The sequence below is a fragment of the Mirounga angustirostris genome, unplaced genomic scaffold (assembly GCF_029215605.1).
Source record: "Mirounga angustirostris isolate CCGP_5_RB_7025 unplaced genomic scaffold, mMirAng1.0.hap1 SCAF_4, whole genome shotgun sequence".
NCBI lineage: Eukaryota > Metazoa > Chordata > Mammalia > Carnivora > Phocidae > Mirounga > Mirounga angustirostris.
In genome coordinates this window covers 133,328,850-133,351,233 of record NW_026991712.1, presented here as the reverse complement: position 1 = coordinate 133,351,233, position 22,384 = coordinate 133,328,850, and the positions used below count along the sequence as shown (strand labels likewise).

General features: G+C 33.1%; 1 protein-coding gene across 2 annotated transcripts in view; it reads left to right on the top strand.

The window, feature by feature from the left end:
- LRRC7 (leucine rich repeat containing 7) overlaps window positions 1–22,384 on the top strand; it is a 959,434-nt gene that overhangs the window by 712,630 nt on the left and 224,420 nt on the right. For both annotated transcript variants that reach the window (XM_064588988.1, XM_064588987.1), the window contains exon 8: window positions 2,061–2,117. In XM_064588988.1, coding sequence (XP_064445058.1) covers window positions 2,061–2,117 — 57 coding nt within the window. The remainder of the gene's footprint in view (window positions 1–2,060; window positions 2,118–22,384) is intronic.

Below are 22,384 nucleotides of genomic sequence, written 5' to 3'. Positions count from 1 at the left end.
TACAGTATAAGGAAAAAAATCTCATACACAGCTGATGGAAGTGCAGAATTTTATCACCTTCATGCACAACAGTGTGTTTTAAAAGATTTGAAAATATTTACAACGACGGCTTTTGTAATTTATTTCTAGAGTAAGATAAAAGACTGGTTCCTTGGAAGTGAAATTATGGATAATTTTTATTTTCATCTTCATATTTTCCAATATTTTCCAGGTGTTCGACAATGAGCTATTTTTTATGTATAAAAGATATATCTTAAAAGTAAAGACATTTTACAAATATCATCAACTGTATATTTCTAAGTGATCACTTTTGAAATTGTTCAAATAATAAATTGGGTATAATTCAACACACATCTGTTGGTGTTAAGAAGAGCTCAATAGAATAATTAAGTACTTTAACTTGTAACAGCCTCATTTTATATACAGAGAGGATATCAGCATTTCCCAAGTTCCATTACTTTTGCAGATCATGATATCATACTACCTATGAACACCATATAGTTGGATAGTTTTTAAAATTCACAGATCTTCAAAAGAGCATTTGCCTAGTTTCTAAATGAGTTGGCACTTCTCCATTTGTTCATATAAACTATAATTGCCATCTGGCACTAACTGCAACAATACAAAAACTTTTGATTAATCAAATTGCAGAATATTTATCACCCTAGACCATACTCTTCTCTTAAATTTTTCTCAGTTCTCCTTTAGTGGTCCTAATGTTAAGGAAGAGATTTGGGCAAACAGAAAACATAATACCAAAACCACTTGGAATTAGAATTTAATTTTGTGTAAATTGTCTGCCAAGATATGCTCTACTTTATTATTATAGTCTAAAAAGATTTTTAACCTTCAGCTGGATAATGTAACAAAAGAATTACTGAATTTCCTCCCAAAACATGAGATTTGGTGCCCTTAAAAGCCAGAGTTAAGTCACAAAATAACTTCATACTAGTACAGATGTTAAGAAGATGTGAGATATACAGATGTTTAAGAAACCTCTTTTACTAACAGTAATACCCATGCTCTGAATAACTGAATCACTTTATTTCATATAGAGATTAAGAGTTTTAAAATTAAAATTAGAAACTTGGTAGCAGTCACAACACAAAGAAAAGGGGAAGAGACCTAGATGAGTATCTAAAAGGCAAGTAAATACGGGAGAAAGAGTTCAAATACTGAAATATTCCCCAAACACCAAGAATTCAGAGAATCCAATTAATATTAGTCCTTTTTTTTAAAAGATTTTATTTATTTATTTGAAAGAGAGAGAGAGCGAGAAAGTGCACAAGCGGGGGAGAGGGAGAAGCAGGTTCCCTGTGAGCAGGGAGCCTGATGTGGGGCTTGATTTCAGGACCCTGGGATCATGACCTGAGCCGAAGGCAGATGCATAACAGACTGAGCCACCCAGGCGTCCCTAATACTTGTTCTAAAGTAGCCTCAACTGAGTACACTTTAAAGCTCAGTTATAGACATTTAACAATAGTGTGTCTCACACTGTAGAGCTTAACAGGTAGCTAAGGGTGAGATGTAGGAAACTTAGTTTGGGAAACTACAGTTAGAAGAGGTTGATTAATGTACCCAATGCCACAACGATAGACTATGACAGAGTTTGGATTGCATCCAGATTCGTCTGACCACAAAGCTCAAGCTTTTAAGCACTATCCTATACTATTTGCTTTACAAGTTCATTTAGAGTCTCTTGAGGGACAGTATTGCCATATTTGAGTGAACACAGCATCTGGTATTAAGTAGATATTAAATAATCTGTTACCTACAATTAAACAACAGTGAATATATTTTTATAAAACATGAAATTTAGATTACTTGGACCCAATGATATCTTTGAATGATGTTTATTTTTAGTAAACCGGTATTTGTCATTGTCCAATGTTGATGCAACCCTAATTTTAATCAATTTGTGTAATTCTTCAAAATCTGTAACCATGATATGTAATATTCAGACATAGTTGTTTGGATAATGCAGTGATAATTGACTTTCTCATAGGAATATCATTTTATGGAGAAATATTAAAAAGCAATTTTTTTATTTACTTCTACAGACTTGTCAAATTGCGGATCTTGGAGTTAAGAGAAAATCATTTGAAAACTCTACCAAAGTAAGTGGCTGTGTATTTTGTAAATTTTGAATTTTATTTTTAGTAGTAGAAAAAAGGACTATTTTTATTTTGGCTATGCTTAGCCATTTTGATTGAGTTAATCTTTCTATAATTTTTTCCTAGAGCCTGAAAAGTGCAGTATACTATGAGATTCATATTAAGTAAAAATGTATTGTGTTTTATAAAACTGTATAATTACAAGTTAAAGTGGGAAGAGTCCATTTAAGTTTCTTCTCATAGGTGAACACGCACACCAGGAAGTTACCACATTGAAACTTATGAAACTGACATTTTTATAGCTCTAAATAATCAACAGTTTCAAAAGGTTCAATCTAATCATTTGGTAGTTCTTCAAGTTAATTTATGGATTGTGATAGCTTTCAGTTTTTAAATCAGGAAGACACAAAAATATTTCATGAAAGTGATTAAAATTTTTCTAAAGATCCAAAATGGTTTGTCAGAAATTTTATATATTCTTTCAAACTGTTCTTTTTTACTAGTCTATTTAAAATTTGGTTTATATAAAAGCACAGGATATTTTTATGGGAAAAGTAATCCTCCAAATTGTAGGCAATGTTTAGTTTAATAAAATACTTTGTTTCCTCCTGCCTTGCCTTATTCATGTCCAATAATAGAATTTCATCTTGTACAGAAAAAAATATTTTTGGAAGTCAAAAATTATTTAAAATGGGAAATTTTTTACCCAAATAAATCAATATGACTTGTATATGTTACAGTTAAATTACTGAAAGTACTATATTGCTATTATACCCTCCTACAGTATTGCAGAAAAATAATGAATACAGTGACTAATTTTCCAACATATAAGCAGGACTTTGAGACCTTTCAACTGCAGGACCAAAACTTAATTTTATTTTTTACTTTTTAAATACTTTCCCTAAGCTAACTAGGCTGAATTTCACTGATTTTGTTAACCAATATATCAATATAATACCTTCAAATACATTTCATATATGATATTATGTATGAAAATTCTGTCAACACAATATAACAATTTCAATAATGATATGATTTCATTTTTAAAATATACATAGAGATTAAACATCTATTCATTCCCCCATAAGTGGAAAACAAGGAGAGAACATGAAAAGGAGGAAATATCTCCAAAGCTGGACATCCTGCAATTTTGAGTAGCTTTTCTCTAAGCCAAAGCATTATACATAGGTCTAATGGAAGGCACCTCTCCCAGGTTGGGGGCATAAACAAAGATGGGGATATGGTTGAGAGTGTTACCTGTTCGGCAGTAATCTTCTGCAAATGCAGCTAGTTGCCAACATTGCCATCCCTAATGCTTTAAATGTCTACATTTAAAATAGAATGGAAATATGGCTGAGTAGAAACCAAACCACAGCAAAAGAGCAGATGTCCCCTTCATCTAAATGTATACGTTTAGGTCAAGAAGAAAATATTGAGTATGTGGAGGAAAATCCTTTCCATTCTGCTTTCAAATAATAGTTTTGATGTAAATATAAAATAAATCTGACACAAATTATCAGGTTTTTAAGTATATATATGTATATATATATATTTCTAAATAGAAATTTTAAATACAAATTAAAATCTGACCATATATTGATAATATGGACGTAATATGAGGTAGCTGTGTTAACAGTTCAGAGTAATGATGCTCATAGTTGTTGCAGGGGTATTCTGCAGGCTTTTAAACTATGGCCCACTATCAAACAGAATAAAATTATTAGAATAATATGGATTTAACTATGTCTGGCATTAAAAAACATTGTAAAGATGTGTAGAAATGACACTGGGTCTCTTTGGCAGACCGTTATATATGTATAAGTTGTATAGCTATTTTAGTTTTGCATTTTAAAAAATCATTTTCAAAGTTATATCTAATCTAGTATGTTATTTTTTAACTTATAGACAAAAATCTAAAGAATTTTTATTCTTTATATAACAAACACACACACATACATAAAATACAGAGAACTGTATTTAATTTTGGTTTCTATAAAATGAGAATTGCATAAAGTTTTGTCTTGAATCAAAATAAAATTTTTCACTATGTATTAAATATAGTACCTTCTATTCACGAATTTAGACCTGTAACTAAGAGATATGGGAGACTTTCTACTATCCTTTATTTTTTACTTCCAATGAAAATAAAGGAAAAATGTCATTTTAGGGAAAACAATTTTAGTTTTATAATGATTACTCCAACAAGAGATAGCTCATGCTTTCCTCAGAGATACAAACAAGATGCTAAGTCTTTATTGGTTCCTCAGTGATTTTCTCTTCTTTTCATTTTGTCTTAAAAGTCAATCTGTGCAAAATGTGAAAATATGTAAGAATTACAATATAACCTACATTAAAATGTGTATCCTTTCAGTAACCTAATATGTTGATATATGAGACATTTTGATATATGCAGATTGTGGGACAAATTCTTTTTGTTACTACATAGAAGTTTCTATTATAAACTTTCTTAAACTGTTCCTTTATGATCATTCTTCTAGGTATATGAATGAGTGAGAAAATTAAATTCCTCAGACACACATTTGCTTAAAAATCCCTGAAACAGTAGGTCTTGATTATGTGTAATAATTGAGGATATTGAACATCTGAAAAAAATGGATAAACAAAAAGAAAACTTTTAGATTTCATGGTACAATTTTCCTCATAGCAGAATTATCTCAAAAATTACATTTTTTGAAGGGAAGTAAAAAAAAATGAGTTTGTTTCCATTTTGGAGTTTTTACACTAGCTATTTCTCTATCTAGAACTCTCTTACCACAAATCTTTGCATGGCTAGACCTTACTTATGATTCACATCTTTCTTCAGATGTTGCCTCTTCAGAGTACATCACATAAGTGTGTCCCTTCTTTGCCTTTATGCCATTCCACTATTCCTTTTGATTTTCTTAATATTATTTATGGTTCTATGAGTTATTTTGACTCTTTGTTTACTTGGAGATGATCTCCTCAGGAGAAGTTCTATTAAGAAGACTTTTTTCTCTGTTTTGCTACTGCTGAATTTCCAGTGCCTAAAACAGTATCTGGCAAATAGTTAACAATAAATAAACAAGAATGTTAATATGTTGATTCACAATTAGAAATATTTGTTATATGACCTGGACATATTGTGTCACTTGATTACTTTTTGCCATTGAAAATTATATGAAATATCAAATATTATAATCAGATGAGTCTCTCAATAGCAGATAGCTGAGCTTAGATTTTTAAACCTACACATAACAAACACACACACATACGCACACACATGCTCCCTCTGGTGGCTTTAAGTTACACATAGTAGCCAAGGCATGACAAGGGAGGAAAATAATTTCAAATTAAGGAAATTAATATTTATAACAACTAAAGAAACCTGAAAAGTAGTGTAATTTATTTCTTTGCTTTTGTCATTAAATGTGATACATTTAGTCAAGAAACATAGTTTTGCCAAGATAAAAATGAAAGGATAGAACAATTTTTTTTAAATGAAATTTAGGAGGTGCCTGGGTGGCTCAGTCAGTTAGGCATCCAACTCTCAGTTTTTGCTCAGGTCATGATCTCAGGGTCATGAGATTGAGCCCTTCATCGGGTTCCATGCTCAGCATGGAATCTGCTTGAGATTCTCTCTCTCTCCCTCTGCCCCTCCCCACCTTGCACTCTCCCTCTCTAAATAAATAAATAAATCTTAAAAAAATAAAATAAAATGAAATTTAGGAATTGTTTCCATGGAAGTAATCTAACAGCATATAAGTAGTGATAATGGTGAGTTTTATTTTTAAATAAAAATTCCTCTTATTTGTGAGAATGCCTAAGGACGCACACACAACATATATATAACTATTCACAAATGGCACTGAAACATTATACCTTATCTGGACATTCTCTAAGACAAAAGATCCCTTGAATTATAAATATAAATTAAAACCAGAGCTACATTAAAGCATTATTAATAAGAGACATTAGATTAGGAAAGTCAAGAAAAGACTAAGGGGTTATTTCAGACTAGAGAGACATTATAACTAAAAGCAGTAATTCTGAATTGTTTCTTTAGCTATAAAAAAATTATTGGTACAACTGGTCCACTTGCATGGAGCCTGAGGATTATATGGTAGCCATGTAGCAATGTAAATTTCCTAATTTGGATGGTTGTATTTTGATTTGGTTGGAGAATGTTCTTGTCTGTAGGAAACATACACTGAAATACTTGGAAATGTTGAGGCCCCAGGATTGCAATTTATTCTCAAGTGGTTCAGAAAAGTTATTGGTGCAGTACTTTGAAACTTTTTATAATTTTATGATTGTTTTAATATAAAATTTATTTTAAAAAGCTGCTTTAAAATAGAAAAACTTTGCAAATAAAAAGAAACACTATCACCATGGAGAAAATGATCAGCTTCATTTTTTAAATACATGTATATATTGAGGACAAGGGGAGAGTTTCATTTATGTACTAAAATGATTCTATAAAAATGAACATTTTAGGGATAAAGGTTCTCTATATATGATGATATATATGTAAGGCAGATTTATTATTTTCCAACCTAAATGGTAATAAATATGCTATATTTGGAATTATCACTCAAATTTTTATTCATTTGCAAATACATGTTTTCAGTTTTCATGTAAGTTCATTTTTCTTTTTAAGTAAGATTACTTTATAGGCAGATTACAAAAATATAATGTTACTTGTCATGATTTCTCTTTTAAAACCTCTCTTCCTTTGTTATCTATTTTACTACCAGTTATCACTGTCAGAATAATGAAGAAAAAGTCATAAAATAATATGCTTTCTGAACTGGACAGGTGTGACTTAAGTCATTTTCTATTCTCATTTCAGTATCCTATTAATGAATTATCTCATTTGGCATTACTGTACAAGTTGCTTCAATGAAATACATCAATAGGTTCCTTAGTGCTATTGTAACAAAAAATTCCATTGTCAGGCACAGCTTACAGAAAAGCTTTTTGATGTTTCTATTAACTCTATTTTTGTGACTATAATACATAATTGGATACAATGTATTTTTATCATCATATTACCTTATGCTTTTAGGAATGTATATCAATTTATAAGACATGGTGTTTTGTTAAACACATGGTACCATCCCATTCTGGGTGATCTTTCTCAAACGTGACAATATAACAAGCTAACTAACCAAGGATAACCATATTAGTGACCTTTGGTTTTAGAGAGTTGCGTTTAGAATGAGGTATTTTCTTTACTTCTTCTCACCTGGTCTTATATTTTAAAATAAAATTAAATAAGTGATAATTATGACATTCTATACTTAAAAGCATTCTGTAAGTTATAACTCATTATAACAATGTGATTATGAGAATCCCTTCTAAAATATCAAACACACTTTCCAAGATTCACCAAAGGATAGGTTGTGAGCTCTCTGTCTTCTGAACTAATTTGTACTTCTATTTAGCCTTATATTCTTGACATAAAATTAAGACTTGGAATATTATCGTTAGCTAACGTTATGTCAAGTCCAGTCAAGAGCGAGAGAGAGGGCACAAAAGGCAAATAAAACCATGGAACCAAAATTTTTTTTTCGGAGTATTTCAATTAATAGCCAGTCTGATCCCTAATGAATGAATTTACCAAAAGATGAAAACTGCCTGATATAATAGTAAGGTTGAAAATGGTATGGCTTCAGTTTCATAAGAGTTTAAGGCTTCGTCTCTCACAGAACAATTAGCCTGTATGTGGCTCTATTTCACCTGAGAAGAGCCATAGTGTACTGCAATGGGTATATACTTTATAGTCAGACAAACCTGGGTTTCTGTTTAAGTCCTTGCTGCTTGTTTATGGATTATCTAACTTCTCTGAACTTCAGTATCATCATTTTTAAAGAATACTCAGTGGTCATTACCTCCGTTAAACTGGAAAATATGTTTTGGGTAACAGTTGATGAAATGAATCTTGTGATCATTTAAAACTAGAGAAGTATTTAAACAAAAGTAGTTATATTATGGCACTTAGAAAACTTGAGTGTGTTTTTAAAAAATGCATGAATTATATATTTTTATTTTAACTCATAAAAATCTCTTTATTAGAAAGGGAATGGTGGGTTTTTATTATTTACTTTATAACAAAGTCTTAAAAATAATGTGGGATGCTAATATGCCTTTCTTATATCTCAAGCAGTACTATAATGAAAACTCACATAAATGATTGTTTCTCTTTAATAAAGTATATAAAAACTTTAAGTATCTAGTTATCAATTATTAAGGACTTTTTTCTTTTTAAGATTTCTAAAATTTTAAAATTGGGTAAACTGAACTCAAATTGTAAAAGACATGATAAAAAAAATAAAAACTCTCAACAAGCACCATGAGGAACATATCCACCATTTATGACTTCCTGTACTTTTATAAATCCATTCACTGCATATTTGCAAATTCAAATTTAATGTGGATGATTGCTCCTTGCCTTATGGATAAATGTAGTATCTTTACTAAAGATATGTTCTGAACATCATTGGCCAAGTATTGATCTTGGTTTCAGAGTCTTGGGCCAGAAAATATACACAAAGACACAAAAGACCTAGTTAACAGATCTACCCTTGTGGTCTCAGATATTACCTCTGTGGTGGTGACTTATAAATATTTACATGAATTCCAATTCTGTATTCTAATAGCCAGATCTCAAATGGAATTTTCACCAATATCAAAACCAAAATCATCTTTATCTCTCTCTTTCACCCTTCACTTGATAGCAAAGCCAAACCAAACCAACCAAAACAAAACAGAAATCCCGGGTTTTTAATTATATGTTGCCTCATGACAGTACCACCCACCTAATTACAGAAATTAGAAATTTCAATCGTCTTTTTCCTGTCTTACTGCCCCCAGATCCACTGGCCATGAACTTACGTCACATGCAAGAACTCTTTCCTTTGTTCTGTCACTCCTAACTTGAGGTCCTTAATATTACTTGCCTTAACCTCCAGTGACTCCTTCCTCTTATCTCTCCCATTGGAATTCATCTCCTGTTCTCAGAGCTTCCTTACTAAAACACACCATGATACATGTCAGTTTAAAAGCTCACAATGACTGTTCACCGATCACAGAAGACAAATAGGTCAAGACCTTTTGTAGTTTAGAGTCAACATTTCTAGTGCCATTACCTCTCAACATTACCATCCCACAGGATCTCTCTGCTACATCCAATATACAGTGCACCTTTGTATTTCCAAGCATTTCTTGGAATCTTCCCCTTTTCTGTCTGAAAAACTCCAAATCATCCCTTAATTTTACCATTACTTTCACTGTGAAATTAGCCATAGATTCTGCAGCCAGAGTAGTCGCTTAGAAAATCTGTTAGAGATTTTCCAAGGCAAAGTTTTCACAGGAATTTTGATCTGATTATAGTTTGACTCAAAAACCTCATAATAAGCTTCAACTCCATTGTCCAGCTATCAAGGAAGCAAAGCTAAACAGTATGCTTTTCTTTGCCAATTACAAATTTTGTAGTGGCACACAGTCTCAGCAGTAATGGACACTCAAAAGGTACTGGTGAATTGATCTTCGCTAGCATCCTTTTATAGTATTCTAGTAAGTGCATAAAAATCTGAACTTCAGGAGACAGATTTTACTCCAGCATTTAAAAAGATTTCCCTGCCACCCATGTTTTGATTTTTACTTCTAAAAAGGATCCTTGATGAGTAAATAACAAACCATAGTTGGCTCAATAAGACCAATAAAACGGATGAAATATATCTCTTTATAGATTGTTTTGCTTTCTTTATGTTTCCACTCTCCTCTCTACTCAACTCAGGGTTAATTCAAGTCTTTCAGTATGCAAAATACATCCTTAAAAAGCTTGATTTTCTGCTGAACAGACGCAAAAAAAAATATTTCTAAGTTGCTATGTCTCCCACAGTTTGTTCTAAAAAATGGGATAGAAAATATTATGCTACATGAATTAAAAGGTAAAAATAATACATTTAGGGTGCACCTGGGTGGCTTAGTCAGTTGAGGTCTGACTCTTGGTTTCTGATCAGGTCGTGATCTCATGGGTCCTGAGATCAAGCACTGCATGGGGCTTTGAGCTTAAGGAGGAGTCTGCTTGAAAGTTCTCTTCCTCTGCCCCTCCCCCCACTTGCACGCATGTGCTCTTTCTCTTTAAAATAAAATTTTTAAAAAGAATACATTTTCCACTAAGAAATGTTCAGTAGTAATTTAGATAAATGAATTTATGTGTTTTAATTACATTAAAATGCTATGAAGTGTATTAATTCTTCTGATTATAGTGAAACATATCTAAATTAAACAAGTTTCTATAAATAAAAACTTTATTTTGATTAAATGTTTCATGAAATTTCCAGAAGCAAAAGAAAAAGCATTTCCTATACTAAATAAAATCATAAAGAACATCTCTTTAATTATTACATCCAACTATGTGGATATGCATTTTAAAATATATACTTTCTTTTTATAAAAGAAAGATCTCATACCTAAAGGCTCTATTTAAAAGAGAATATAAAATTTAAAACCTTTGGCTTTCCATTGCTTGTACAATAACATGCAAACCACTAAATATAGTATTCAAGACCCTTTGCAGTCTGACCTCTACCTTCCCTCCAAATAGTCCCCACTTAATTCTCTTAAATATGACTTGTAGGTTTGTGCTTCTGCACATTTACTGATATGTTCTCACTTTATATAATGAACAATTCAGTTTAAAAATAACTTTAATTAAATACACGTGTATCTAACATGTCAGACACTATTATAGGTGCTAGAGGATATGACAATGAGTAATAGAGACAATGAGCAGTAGATCCTCTATTCTTCAATACTTTCAAGTCTGATGGAAGGAGACAGACAATAAACACAAGTAAGAAATAAGATACGTAACTGTTTTAAAGAAAATGGGATGTTATTATAGAAAGTGTTTGTGTTTTGGGGGTTTTTATATTTAATTGGTGGATTGTTGCTTTTGGGTTTTTGTTTTGTTTTGTTTGTTTGTTGGTTAGGCTGGTCAGGGAAGACCTTTGTAAAAAAGGTGGCATTTTGTACTTAGATTTGAATAATGAAAATGATTTGGAGTTCTAGAGGAAAAGCAAAAACAACAAAAACCAGCAGGTGTAAAGCTCTTGTGATGGGAGTAAGCCCAATGTATCTGAGTATAAAAACGCCAGTGCAGATGGAACATAGTGAGCATGGAGTGAAGGAGTATGAGATGAGATAAGTCAAGTGGGGCAAAATTATAAAGTGCCTTGTGAGCCATGTTTGAAAATTAGGATTATATTCTGATTGAAATGGAAAGCCATTTGAGGATTTGAGCAAGGAGAAGTGTGATTTGATTGAAGTTTTACAAAGATCAGTATGGCAGTTCTACAAAGAAGGGGTTTTAGGTGGACAAAATGAAAGAAGGACACCAATTAGGAAATGATTGCAATAGTAAAGATAAAACATGATGATGGCTTTGTCTAAGATTGTATCTGTGAAAATGGTGAATGGTCAGATTTAAGATCCATTTGGAAGAAGAGCCTTTCTGATGGAAAGAATTTGTGATGAGAGCAAAAGATAGGAATCAAGGAAATTTCCCAAAGATTAGGTTTGACTAATAGGATGGATAGTGGCGAAATTTTCTCAAATATAGAGAAAATTTGAAGAGGAGCAGATGAAGGGAATCAGAAATTTGATATTGGCAGTGGAAAGTTTGAGATGCCTATTAGACAATCAAGTGTAGGCAGTTGGGTACATAAATCATATGCTCAGGAAGATAGAGATACAATTTTAAGAGTCTTCACTGCATGAGGATATTTAAAATTCAGACACTGGTTGAAGTAATCAAGGGAGAGAATATAGAAAAGAAACGAGAACACAGAACTGAACCTGGAACCCTTTAACATTTGCAGTTCAAGCATGGAAAGTGACCCTACAAACCTCAGAGTAACAACAAGTGTTTTGTAGGAAAGTGACCTACAAAAGAATCTCAGAGTGAACAAATGAGAGTTAAGAAGGAAACCAAATGCGAGAAGTACACAGACGTCTAAAAGAGGAAGAGAGGAGTCAATTGCATCACCACTTAGAGGTCAAGTAAAATTGGAATAGAAAGCTAAGCATTGGCATTAGCAAGATATAGATCATTGATAAGAGCTATTTCAGTAATGCATTATGTGAAGCCTCATTGGAGTGGTTTAGGAGAGAATACGGATTAACAAAAGATGACAAGTACAGACAATTCCTTGAAGGAGTTTAGTTGCAGAATAACAGTAAAAAGCCAGCAGTAACTGGATGGGGATATGGTATCATGGAAAGGATTTTTAAGATGGATAATGTCAAGGCATATTTGCAAGCTGATGGGAATAATCCAGTAGAAACAGAGAAAACAAAGATGCAGAAGAGAAATAATTATAAGACCAAATGCTTGAGGAGGTGATGGAATGGGATGGAGAACACAAGTGAGTGATGTAGCTATAGAAGCAAAAATCCAAAAAAAAAAAAAAAAAAAAAAAAGAAGCAAAAATCCTTCTAACATGGAAACATAAGGGTCCTAGAGAAAATGGATATGAACATAGATAGCTGGCTTGGGAATAGAAAACTAAGAACATTCTCAACTAACTGCTTTGCATTTTCTCTATGAAATATGAAGAAAAGTTATCACCTGAGAGTGATAGGAAATGTTGGAGATTTGAGGGGATGTGAGAAAGTGTGAAAGAGTAGTTGGCTTATAGAATGGGGAAGTGAATATACCAGGGTGATGTCACAGAATCATCTGGCAGTGTTGACTGTCCATTTGAAATTTAAATTTAGTTTGAAAGAAATCCATGGAGCAAAGTTGAGCAGTCTTCTTCAGAAAGTCAGCTAGTTTGCTGCACGCACAACAGGAAACAGCTGACTGGGTTTTGTCGGGTACTCCCAATGGAGGAGGAGAGGAACAAGGAAACTCACCCTGTTGACAGAGTGCCAAGGGTCTGGGACTATAGAATCTCAGAGAGAGAAAAGAGGTAATTGAGGATGTGAAACAGGAAGGAATGTTTATTTGCTCTTCTGTCTTTTTGATATACAATCAAAATTAATCTTTAAAATAGAATCCTATGTCAGTTTTTCTATCAAGTGTCTTTGGACACAACGGCACAAGTAATTATTCCTTACCTTTGCTACCATAACATTGTGCATTCCTCTGACTTGTCTAGGAGTATGTCACCAATGGGGCACCTGGGTAGCTCAGTCATTGAGCGTCTGCCTTTGGCTCAAGTCATGAGCTCAGGGTCCTGGGATCAAGCCCCACATCGGGCTCCTGCTCCGCGGGAAGCCTGCTTCTCCCTCTCCCACTCCCCCTGCTTGTGTTCCCTCTCGCTGTGTCTCTCTCTGTCAAATGAATAAATAAAATCTTAAAAAAAAAATAAGAGTATGTCACCAAGATTGTGCATGTGTAATGGGAAGAACTATGCCTTATTTTTATCTTTATATTGACAACAATGTGGGGCAAAAGGAAAGTTCTCACAGAGCATTTGCTGAATAAAAGCAGGCGGTGCAGTATGGAAAGGAGTGCTTCAGTGCCTAGAATGATGCCAAGCCCTTGGTGGGCACCTGGCAAATACCTGATTGATTGTAAGGACCAGAAATGAATAGGAAGTCAAAATCTGTGATATTTTTTTCATTAAATAATAATACGTAGTCTTGTACTCTCATACTCTCTCTCTTACTCTCTCTCTCTTTCAAATAAATAAATAAAATCTTTTTTAAAAAAGAAAAAAATATCAACACTGGATATATTCTTTTTTTTTAATTTTTATTTTATTATGTCATGTTAATAACCATACATTACATCATTAGCTTTTGATGTAGTGTTCCATGATTCATTGTTAGCTTATAACACCCAGTGCTCTGTGCAGTATGTGCCCTCTTTAATACCCATCACCAGGCTAACCCATCCCCCCACCCCCCTCCCCTCTAGAACCCTGTTTGTTTCTCAAGGTCCATAGTCTCTCATGGTTCATCTCCCCCTCCGATTTCCCCCCTTCTTTTTTCCCTTCCTGCCATCTTCTTCTTTTTTTTTTTTTTTAACATATAATGTATTATTTGTTTCAGATGTACAGGTCTGTGATTCAACAGTCTTACACAATTCACAGCGCTCACCATAGCACATACCCTCCCAAATGTCTCTGGGTATATTCTTTGATTATGTTTCCTTATAAGAAAATTTATTATAAAACTTTTTTATGGAATGAATTTCCATAGCATTATGTAAAATGAAAATGTATTCTAAAGAAAGAAGTAATGAAGGCACAGTGTATTGTGAAGCAATATGGCCTCTTCTAGACTGCCAAATGTTATTGCCAGGGAAGCAAACCATTTAAAACACTTTGTGTCTGAATATCCAAAATGCAATTATAATTTGCTATAGACACATTTTACCAAAGTTTCTGTGGCCTCTAAATGAAATGTTTACAAAATCTTTAAATCATGCACGATACCCAAATGCAACTACTTCACATTCCCCTGATGAGAATGCTATCATGAAAAACAAACAAACAAAAACCACTAATAGATGAAACACAGTGTGTTCCATTGTTGTGTTGAAGGAACCATTATTTGGTGGTTCGTGATCTATCTGAAATTGTAAAATAAGCCATGTTTTTATGGAATTGTCTTCTACTTGAGTTATTAAGAAACTACCACCTCTTATTTTTTTCTTTTAGATATAATTCTTGATAGAAAATTTTGCATTTAAAGTAAATATTGAGTTGTTATAAGAATTATGCTGAAAGAGTCTAATCCAAGATGAAGACAGAACTAAAACTCAGCAAACTGTGGGATAAAGTAGATAAGAAATACAAACTCAGTAGATTTGAGCAGTGAATAGCTGTTACCATTTACAGTAACAATGAAAAACCTGAAATTCTTGCTTCAGTTGTAATTCAGTAATTTACATAATATTTTGTATATTCTTTATCAAATATAATGATTAACATTCCATATTGGTTCATAAGTAAAGTTTACTCCTTTATAAAATCTAGCAGATGTTCCATTTATAAGGCTTTGGATAGATGATACAAAATCCCATTAAATAAACTGATTATGTTTGCTATTCCTAGTCCACCTGCAAAATAAGTTTTAAATGAGTAAATCAACATAGTTTTGTCTTAACTCTAGCCTGTTTATAAGTTGAGACCTTGGATATAATTGTAACAAGGATAATTAACTTCCCTAAGTTTCTTCCATTGGTTTCTTTTTTCCATCTGTATTTTAAAATAGAAATACATACTGACTTTTTTATCTGTAATTACCAGACAAGGAAGATGAAACAGGAATATGAATTTTTTGGTATATCATAAACTATTTTTTAACCATTATATTTGGGATGACATGATACAATGAGAATCCAAAAATCTTTAGTAAATTCACACAGAATAAAGTTATTGTTTCACAAGTATGCATTAAAAAGTAATTATTGTGGGGCACCTGGTTGGCTCAGTTGGTTAAGCGTCTGCTTTTGGCTCAGGTCATGATCCTGAGGTCCTGGGATCAAGCCCGTGTGGAGCTTCCTGCTCAGTGGGGAGTCTGCTTCTCCCTCTCCCTCTGCTCCTCCTCCCCACTTCGGCTCTCTCTCCCTAATAAATAAATAAATAAATAAATAAATAAATAAATAAAATCTTTTAAAAAAATTATTGTTTTGAAAAACAAATAGCTATTAGATGAGCTATTCCAACAGTTTTAATAGTAAAATTAAAAATCTTTTAAAATCCAATGCAGATTTCCAAAATATACCAGTATTTTAAGAAATCAGAAGTTCTCTTGATGATATATATTTTTTTAAGTTACAAAATCAAATCTGGGTTCTTTTTCCTTAACTCACCCTACATCAGGAGCAGGAAAAGCACCATGGTCATGTGGAGGAGACTTGGACTTTAAAGTAGGCAAACATGAATTCAAATCTCTTTCATGACTTAGTACCTGTGTCCCTTAGAGCACATGATTTACCCTCTTCAAACTTCAGTTTCCTATAGGTATCATGTACTTAGGCATTATAGGTAATATAATATGTATATTATACCCCAAAGTGTTTGCACATAGTTGATGCACGCTAAATGAAAGTGCTTCTTAAGCTTCAGAAGGAAGGAACAAAAATGAAGCCAAGAGAAACTTCTCACAGGGAATCAAATATTGCAGTATTCTTTGCTCACGATAAAAAGAAATTCAGAGCGAAGGGAGCCATACCCATGTAAGCTACACCAGTATTACCATGCCAGGTCACTCCTGGTGTTCTCTTTTCTCTTTTCCCTTTCATCCTCTGAGTTGGAAACTTTGACAGGGCTCTGGAATCCAAGTTTACCTATTCTACCTCTGCTTTGTCTGTCGTACCTCCCAGTGGCAGTCACGCAGCAGGAGTCAGGTAACAACTGCTCAGGAAGCCAAAGTACTGATATTAGAATCACCCCCTCTGGCCCACTAACCATGAGTCATATTTGCACTAAATTGCTGTGGCACAAGTGTCCATTCTGCATTTCCTGAGTTATCTGACCTCTTGTTCCTCGGGAACTGTTCTCCGAGTCCTTATATTTATTGTAGTAACCTCTTCAATGCCTGGCATCCTTCCTGGCACGGAGTTGAACAATTGATCAATGATTGTTAAATAAGTGAAGAAATAAATGTCATTTGTTTTCACAGAACACATATTTTGACTTGGAACCAGAAGTCCTAGTGATATACTTACAGCGTAATACACCCAGACAATATTTGTCAGTGCTCCCCTGTGCTCCACACTGTGAATCAGACATCATGTGTCTCATATTCTCATACTGAAATCTGGCAAACTTACTCAGATCAAAATGTAACCAACCAACTCCTTGAGTAGATATATGGGTCATTAATGTGACTGAAGAAAGATGTGTTTACTTATAGAAATAATTTTTGAAAATTTTCAAATTATTGCTTTTGGTTCACACAGTGGATAATGAAGATCTGTAGATTTATATGCTGCTAATATTTATACATTTTGTGATACTTTTAAGGTCAAGTATTCAATTCTCTTTGTTGTTTCCATGCTTAGGTGATAGTAAATATAATAGCATGTTTTATGTCAGGTTTAAGATCTATTATGTTTTCAAACTTTTTTTGTCTTAAAAATACAATGTAATTACTTGAATAACCATGAAGATCATATGGAAATAAATTCAAGACCTTCATCTAGAATTATATCTGGCTAATTTCAAAAAGTTGCTCTTAGAATGCTGTGGCATAGGAAAACCCCATCAACATTTCACAAGCATGCCAAATGCAAGTAACATATAAATGTTATTTTTGCCTCAATCGAACGTTCTTATCATTATGGCAGTGAGCGTCAGGCAGAATATTGTCCTGACTGGGGAATCTGAGAGTGGGTGGAATGGGGTACAACTTCTGTAAATAAGAGGACATACAGTCAGTCAAGTCAGTACCAAAGGAAGATGGTGTGCCTATTGAAACAAGTGATAATTTTTCTTCTGAATATATTCTAATTCAGGTAAAGGTAGTAAACAGTCTTATTCAAAGAGGCAAAAAAAAATGCATAAGGATGAATAAGGAATAATTAATGTTATGGATGCTTTCATAAATACAGTGTGATATTGTTACATTCTCATAGTTATTGCACTGAATTATTCCTGACTTGTTTAATGTTGCCATGAATCTTGTAATATGTTCAAAGCATGCCACCACAGCTTATAGTGTGAGAAAAGCTATAGAGAATACAAAATAAAATACAAACTTCTGCCTATAATAATCCATTTGAATTTATGAAAATTTAAGTAGTTCTATATGTTTGACTTGATTTAAGAATCCAATTCCCTACTGCAACTGGTTGCATGGTGAGTCTTCTTATTAGGCAATTTCAATAGAGGATCACTAGTGGTAAGGAAAATATTTAGCAAAGATCCCTTTTCCTGATTGTGTGACCCAGAAAGAATAGTTATTAAAATGATAATCCTGCTCCATATAGATTCAAAGATAACTTATTGTTATTTTTTATAGGAAGACTATAATTTTTTTCAATCAGTGTACACACAGAACTCAGTTTACTGGAATTTCTATGTCTACATCCAACAAAGAACTCCTTTACACAGAAACGAGAAGGGTAAAACTTGAATTGTATTTGTATTCCAATCAGGGTTTAATAGAAAATGACACTAACCATCCAAGACAAACTTTATACAGATCTGGAAAGGATAGTTAAGGAAGTGGTTTTTGCAACTATAAAATGTACTTTAAACCCTAGGTAACTGATCAGGAAATAAATGTCACTATTCACAAGCAAAAGTAAGCTCCACTGCTCCCCCCCAAAAAGGTTTGCTGGGTCAACCCAAACCCAAATCTACTGCTTCATATACAACCCATAACATTGCATGTTTCTGCTGAAAGTGGCTCAGTTTGTACCATCTGTGTATATGAGGATTACATTAGTAAATGTATCAGAATTGATTTTTGATCATTTCCAACAATTAGATGAAGACAAATTTAAATACTTCTTAATTTGCAGACAATACATCCATTGTGATTCTTGCATTATCCAGATTAAAGTTTATTCTTTAGCTTTTCTAACATATTATATTAGTATTACATACCTCATATTAGATTTACTATATATGTGTTATCAAAATGATCATTATTATATTAATTATGATCCCCCAAACCAATATTCTATTGACAGACAGCTAACCTGAATATTCTGTCTTCTCTTTCCGTTTAGTACAGGTTTTTGTTATAAGTTGAGCCAGGAATTTTTCTTCCTTTTTATTTTTCTCTGGTAGCAGGTAGGTTAATGGATTCTGAATTTAAGTCTCTTTCTTTTGACAAGTGTAAATTAATCACTTTTGGGGAAGCTTTTCTTAGTTAAATTATAAAAACTTAAATGTTGTCAACCTTTCTCTAAATGTAATGATTTTGTTAAGAGCTAGCAATGCTGAGAAAGGAACAAGGACTCCAAAACAGAATGGAAAGTTTCTCTATACTGTCAAATACAGTGTGTTAATTTTGACCCATTTTTAAATCAGCAAAAAACTTTCCTAGAGAATCAGTTAGATTTCAGTAAGATGTGTTAATATTTGAAGAAACTATTAATCTTTTATTACTAAGTTAAATGGAGCTAAATGATGTGAACAGACATTTATACTGAATATATTCGTTTCATAGTCATAAGTGATAGTCAACTTATGAGTTCAATTCTCTTTTTTCCAGTGTTTCCCACAATTCACAAAGCTTAATTCACCATTCTATTTCTCTTTTATTTTTCTTTCTTCATGCAGACATTGATTCTCTGATAAGAGTTTTTTTTTTTTTAATTGCTTTGTTGTTGCTCTTGTATTTAATTTGAAAAGGCTCATTGGGTGAAATACGTATTCTTTTATTGGATTGTTTTGCTAAATGGTTGGCTGTCATTGTATTTTTGTTTGGATCATTTTTTTTCCATATTGCCTGGAGAACCTCTTGCTATCCAGAAGAATCCACGGCCTTCTAGTTTGCTTATTTAAATCTTGTATCTATTCTCCCTTTAAATATTGTTAAGAAGCAATACTGCTGGACAATTTACAGTTGTTACTTAAAACTGATTTCTTCAGGAGCACTAGTAATAATAACAGCCAACATTTCACAGGGTTTTATACCTGCCAGGCACTGTATGAAATTGTCTTATATTATCGGTATATTTAATCCAAATAGTATGATTGTAATATAGATACCATTATCAGTTTACATTTTATAGATGAGGAAAATAAAACTTAAGGAGGTTAAACAATTTGCCCAATATTGTATAACTCTTAAAGGTAGATAAGGTTTCAAAGATAGAGCTGTCTTACCTATAAATCAGATAGAAGAAACTGATAGTAACCGTTATATAACTTGTTAACCATACATTCATACTTATGTACACTTAGTGAGTCTAAGCCCTAATATACTACTAAAATTTTCAACATGGTTGGAGACAAGATAAATATATGAATATCAATATTTTTCCATTCTAGAAAAAAAAGATGAAAGAAACTGAAATAAATATTCCATTTCCAATAGAAACCAAGACTAAGTAATATTTAGGAATAAATTTAACAAGAAAGGCATAATGCTTATGAAGGAAAACTATAAATTTTTTTTAAGATTTTATTTATTTATTTGACAGAGAGAGAGACAGCGAGAGCAGGAACACAAGCAGGGGGAGTGGGAGAGGGAGAAGCAGGCCTCCCGCGGAGCAGAGAGCTGGATGCGGGGCTCGATCCCAGGACGCTGGGATCATGACCTGAGCCGAAGGCAGACGCTTAATGACTGAGCCACCCAGGTGCCCCAAGACTATAAATTTTAATTAAAGGTCATAAAAGAAGATCTAAATGAATGGAAAGATATATCATTTCTTTTATGGGAAGATTGATATCGTAAAATGTTATTTCTCCCAAAATTACTCATTAATAAAGTTCAATATTTATTTAACCCATCTTCCCTTATAATTCCAAAGACTTTCAATTGGACAGTATAATCTTAGAATTTATGAGACAGTCTAGCTTTCTGGAATTTTTAGTTAACTGACAAGTAGGACAGGTTTATCAGGTCAAATTCCTTGAGTTTGAACCTTCTCTACTGAGATAACGTTTCATTGTGAAATTCCAGTGGTTAAGTATTTATATAGAAGGACAACCTCTGGCATGTCTGATACAAAGGGCACTTCATACCTTGGATGGTCATTAGTTAGTACAACACCTTCCAAAATTAACCACAAAGTGTCCTCAGTAAAGAAGTCTATTTTTCCCTCTTCTCATCTATTGCACAATGGGAATACCTACAGCCCAAGACAGGGTTTGAAACACAGATCTGAACTCAACTGTGTAGTCTAGGTTGAACATTAAAAAGTGGTAGTAGATCCTTAAATATGACACAGAGGTTATTTTGCTAGGCAAAACTATTGGATGAGATACCAAAAGAACTGGGCCTCCTTCAACAGAAGTGAATCTATTTTTACAAGAAAGCAGATATTAAAACAGCATTGAAGTATTATAGTGAAGAGTACAGTAGAAGAGTCCAGATTTCCAGATTTCTGCCTAGAAATAATTAGTCCTGTCTAGAGCCTGCCAATAATTAACAGTCATGCTGTATTTGGATGACCACATTAATAGAAAATTTTGAACCAGAGGTGCATCTCCTGGCCCTGAATAGCAGCAGGAGGTATTGGGAAGACTCTCAACAAATTTCATCAACTGAAGATACTGTCAAATAAGGAATTCAACCTAGAGAACACTATTGCAACAATCCTTTAGAGTTGTGGTCTGTATTCTTCCTGTTCTTAGAACGAATCTTAGAGATGAATTATCTAGGTATTTCAGTACATCACAGGGACATAAAGTCAGCAGTTCCAGTGATGAACTCATCATTTACATCACTATCTGCTTTTCCCAGTATCCCCAAACTCATTTAGAAATAATGGAAATAACATTTCCTAAATCCTGTGAATCATCCTAGGCCTGTTTCTTACTCCCACATCCAATCAGTCAACAGGTTCTGTCAAATCTGTCTAATTTGCTTATTCATTTCCTTCTGTCTGGAACTCTCTGCCCCCAGATCCATCCGTTGCTGGCTCTTTTTTTATTATCTAAATCTTAAATCAAATGTCAGTTGCCCCAAAAGTCTTTGATGACCCTCTAATTTAAAGTAGCCACTCCCACCGTAGCACTTCCCAAAAGTCTTATTTTAATTTCTTGGTAACACTGATTACTATTGCAAATTCTCTTATTTATTACTTATTCTCACCTTTCTAAAATTTCTCCATGAGAATAGGAATCTTGCCTAGTTTGTTCATTACTGTAGTCTCAGTGCCTAGTATACTGTCCAACTCATAGTATGCATTTAATATGAATGTACTTTTTGAATTTACTCATTATAGAATTCATTCAACAAATACTTATTAAGCCCTTGTATGTCAGGCACTGTTATGCATAGGAGACATGGGGGTGGGCAAAACCAAACCCTATCTTTGTACCCATGGAGGTTATATTAATAAAAGAGACAGTCACTAATCAAATAACCACATAAGTCAATGTAAAATTACAACTAAGAGTAGTCACTTTCAAATATATTTTTCCTTCCCTTAATCTCCATTACCATTGCTTTAACTCAGGTTATCATTAATCTCATGCCTCAGCTACTAAAATCATCCGTTTTCCTGCCTCCACTCTTGCCACACTCCACTCTGTTTTTCCAAAATTGAAATGCAAATCTTAAGTCATTTTCTACCTTGAAATCCTTAATAACTTCAATGACCTTCAAGAAAAAATATCCACCCTCTTTAAGATAATGGC